This window comes from Drosophila albomicans, chromosome 3, assembly GCF_009650485.2.
Source record: "Drosophila albomicans strain 15112-1751.03 chromosome 3, ASM965048v2, whole genome shotgun sequence".
Classification (NCBI taxonomy): Eukaryota; Metazoa; Arthropoda; class Insecta; order Diptera; family Drosophilidae; genus Drosophila; species Drosophila albomicans.
This window is the reverse complement of record NC_047629.2, coordinates 36,397,741-36,401,412: the sequence shown is the minus strand read 5'-3', so window position 1 is coordinate 36,401,412 and position 3,672 is coordinate 36,397,741. Positions and strand designations below refer to the sequence as shown.

The window sequence follows — 3,672 nt, the reverse complement described above, 5'->3', positions numbered from 1 at the left end:
ATTATATTAAACATTAATTTAAAATTCCATTAAATATTAAATTTGTTTGTTTTATTTTTTTTTAATATTGTCAACTGTAAGTAAATCTTCATAAATCTTAGAAATAAATAGTTTAGTCTTATTATTTAATTATGTAATCCACTGTCTACTTAGTATAGTAAAATATGACTGAAAAGTAATTTTAAAATTATTTAATCTTAGGATGCTTTGCTTATTGTCACATGTATATAATATATCCGTATTATTGCTGGACGGGAAAGAAAATAAATTTATAATCAATATTCATTCTTACTAAATTTTAATTGAGATCAAAATGCTTTTAACCGATTTGTTGATCAACTTAGTACTTTTAATGAGTGGTGGTGGCAAAGCGCCGTACATTAATTCGGGCAATTGCACCTACGCAGATAATGTTGAGCTGAATTTTGTATGCGATGCCAAATTAACCAAAACAATGTGGCTTCGTTGGGGTGATCAAAGAGTCCACAAGTCGGAGGAATACGCTGTGTGGGAGAGTTCGAAGGAAAAGGATGCGGTTGTACTGGTCTCATTCAAGAAATCCAAGCTGTTTGACTACAAAACCATTAAAATGGACTCACTGCATTACAAGATATTTGGTGTCGAAAATGGCAAAGATGTTGAAATCAAATTGAAGGATGGCAACACGAATTGCTTTGCCTTTGGCGTACGCTATGTAAGCGATCTAAGAAACCATTGTCTGGACCTCGACTACAATCCAGATGATATTGTTGCCTTTCCCATAATCCACTATTCCAAGCCTATATTAATATTCTAAAATCATGTCTGTAAATGTGTATCGTGATATGTACGAATATAAGTTGGAAAAACGTGACAATTCATGTGTGATAATGTTGATGTTGCTATTGCAACTTGTATTTTCTAAGCTTTGCAGCGACTTGCGCATCTTATCAGTGGAACGTTATGAAAGTTTACGAGAAATTATATGTAAGTATATTCAGGAAAAAAATATAATATATATTTTTGTTTACGATTTTATTACTTTTCAAACAATTCGCAGACAAATAAATTCAAGGCTGTACAATCCTGATCATTCATTTGTACTGTTGGTTGGCCTCTTTCCTCCAAAGCAACACAACGTTCGTGTCCGTTATTATTCGGTTCTCCATTATACCAATTAAAATATGGAGTTGCTTGTCCAGTTGTATGCGAACGATATACTCCTTTATGGCCCAGATCATTGATATCTATCCAATAATGGTCTCCCTTTAGTTTCGGTCCCAATGCGTTAAATTCTTGCTGATTCTGTATACTGGCCAAGTGACTGCCATGCTCATGGCATTTGTGAACAGCGGCAAACCAATTGATCTTGTGTTGTCTTTCAATATAATAGTATTTCGATCCAATTTTCTCATAAAGCTTTTGAAACTCTTTTACCGTTTCTTCATTTAAATTCTGCTTAGGTTTTTCTATATCCTCCTTTAATGACCTCAACTGTTGCTCCATATTTGCAAATCTCTCAAGTGTTTCCTTTTTTAGCTCGGATTCTTGGCCATTGACTTGCTTCTGCAATGAGTTTGTGTGCCCTAGAAGCTGTTTTACAACTTTAAAACAATAACTGCCGCAAGTTTCATCCAACTTTTTCGACTCCAGGCATGTCTACAAAGATTGTAATTTCTTAGAAAATACAATTTTTAATTATTATTTTATACTCCGACAGACCTGAGTGTTTCCGATTTGAAGTAGTAAATAGATTAGAAGCACTTTTAATACGATCTTCATTGCAATTTTTTAAATATTCACCGTCTAGAATCGGATTTAAAACAAAACTAAGTTGTTTACTTTGAAAAATTCAGCTTGAACCTCTTATCAGTACCAAACGTTATCAAATACTCTGCTAAATTGTATTATAATTGCGTTTCAAATGCTAGACATAGTGTCTATCAAAGGCTGAAAAAAGCAAGTAAGAAAGCTACAGTCGAGTGTACTCGACTGTGAGATACCCGCTACCCAATTTGATTAAAAGCAATATATTTTGCGGTATTATTCTCAAAATATGCCGAATATACTGCAAATATACTAAAAATACTAAGAATATACCAAATGGTATGTTTGGTATATCGATATAGTACACCATTCAAAATATACCATAGACGGCACAATATGCTAGATTGTCGGCCAAAGCAACTCAGACCCCTAGTAAGTAGGCGTTTTTGCCCATACAAAAGTATTTCTATAATAACTTCCACAATTTTTATCTGAACGCAACAAAATTGTAAAGATATAGATAATAGTTATTATTGTATATACCAAAATTCGCGATTCTAGCTTTTAAATCGAATTTTATAAATTTCTAGGGGCGAAAGTGGGCGTGGCAAAAATTTGAATCAAACTTGATCTGCTGTCGAAAAATTCAAGCTCTATATCATATAGTCTCTGAAATCTAGTATTTGATTCGGACAGACGGACAGACATACAGACGAACAAGGCTAGATCGTCTCGTCTGTTGACGCTGATCAAGAATATATATACTGTTACATACAAACAGTCATTCCTGCCGGCACAAAGGTATAATACCCTTCTACCCTATGTGTAGCGGGTATAAATATGTAAGAAGTTTTTCGATGAGTAAATATAATAATAGAAGATGATACTCAACGTAAGCTTAAGCTTGTGCATCTATTTCTTGAAATATCTGAGCAAAAATAAATATATTATATTGTATGCAATAAAGTTTGGATTGTTATTTATATTTGCTAATTATCTAAATCTATTTAAAATTTGGAAAATTACTCAGAACTGAAATAGAAGAAGCCAGAAGAGCAATAGAGACGATTCAGTTTTAGTTGAAATGATCGGAAATGCCTGCGTTGGCTTGCTGTCACATAACAATTTGATTTGTTTGGGCTTATCGGGGCAAATTAATCACAAATTCAATGCAAATACCGAAAAGTGGGCTCTGGCTGTAAATAAAGCCAATAAATATTGACACAGGTCAGAAGCGAGTCGCATAGATGGCAGGATGAAGAAACCACAGTGTGAAGGGGACAAAGTAAGCAAAAAGGGGGTCGACTTCTATGTATGTCGTGATCGGTAACTGTTGCCGTTTCTGTTGTCGCATTTGTCGGTTTGTTACCCGTTTTCTATGGATGCGATAAGCCCGAAAAAGCGAACCCTAATTGAAGCCAGCAGAAGACACAATCCAAGCCAAGCCAAGTCGAGTCGAACAAGACCCAACCCAACCCAAAACCAACCCAACTCAACTCGAACTCAATTCAATCAGGCAATAAAAATTTATACACTTAAATGGGGAATGTTGTGTGTGTGTGTGTGTGTCAACAGAGATAGAGAGAGGGAGAGAGGATGGGGAATGGACGACCCGTGAAGACCAAGTTCAAAATAATTTCCAACCAATATTTTTGTATTTGCCCAAAGCAGAAGATTCAAGTAAAACGATAGAGCAAAGCGATCGAGCAATCAAGCAAAACGAGCCCGAAACGCGAAAAATCAGTTGACGTTGTCGCTGTTGTTATCGTTGTTGTTGTTGTTGTTGGCGCTGAAATATTTAAATTTTGACCCAACCCCAATCCAAATAAATTTCATGGCGTAATGTCTGCAGCTGTGTGCGAGTTTCACTCTCTATCTCCGTCTCTCTCTGTCTCTCTCTCTCTTTCTATCTCTCCCTCTTTTGCT

The 3,672-nt window shown here is 35.3% G+C and overlaps 1 protein-coding gene across 1 annotated transcript; it reads right to left on the bottom strand.

Moving 5' to 3' along the window:
- Positions 1–983: 983 nt before the first annotated feature.
- On the bottom strand, positions 984–1,803 carry LOC117569549 (C-type lectin 37Db-like). The gene is made up of 2 exons (XM_034250757.2): positions 1,702–1,803; positions 984–1,638 (listed from the first exon to the last, which is right to left on the bottom strand). The coding sequence occupies exons 1-2, from the start codon at positions 1,759–1,761 to the stop codon at positions 1,018–1,020; spliced, it is 681 nt and encodes a 226-aa protein (XP_034106648.1). The 5' UTR covers positions 1,762–1,803; the 3' UTR covers positions 984–1,017.
- Between the last annotated feature and the right edge of the window lie 1,869 nt (positions 1,804–3,672).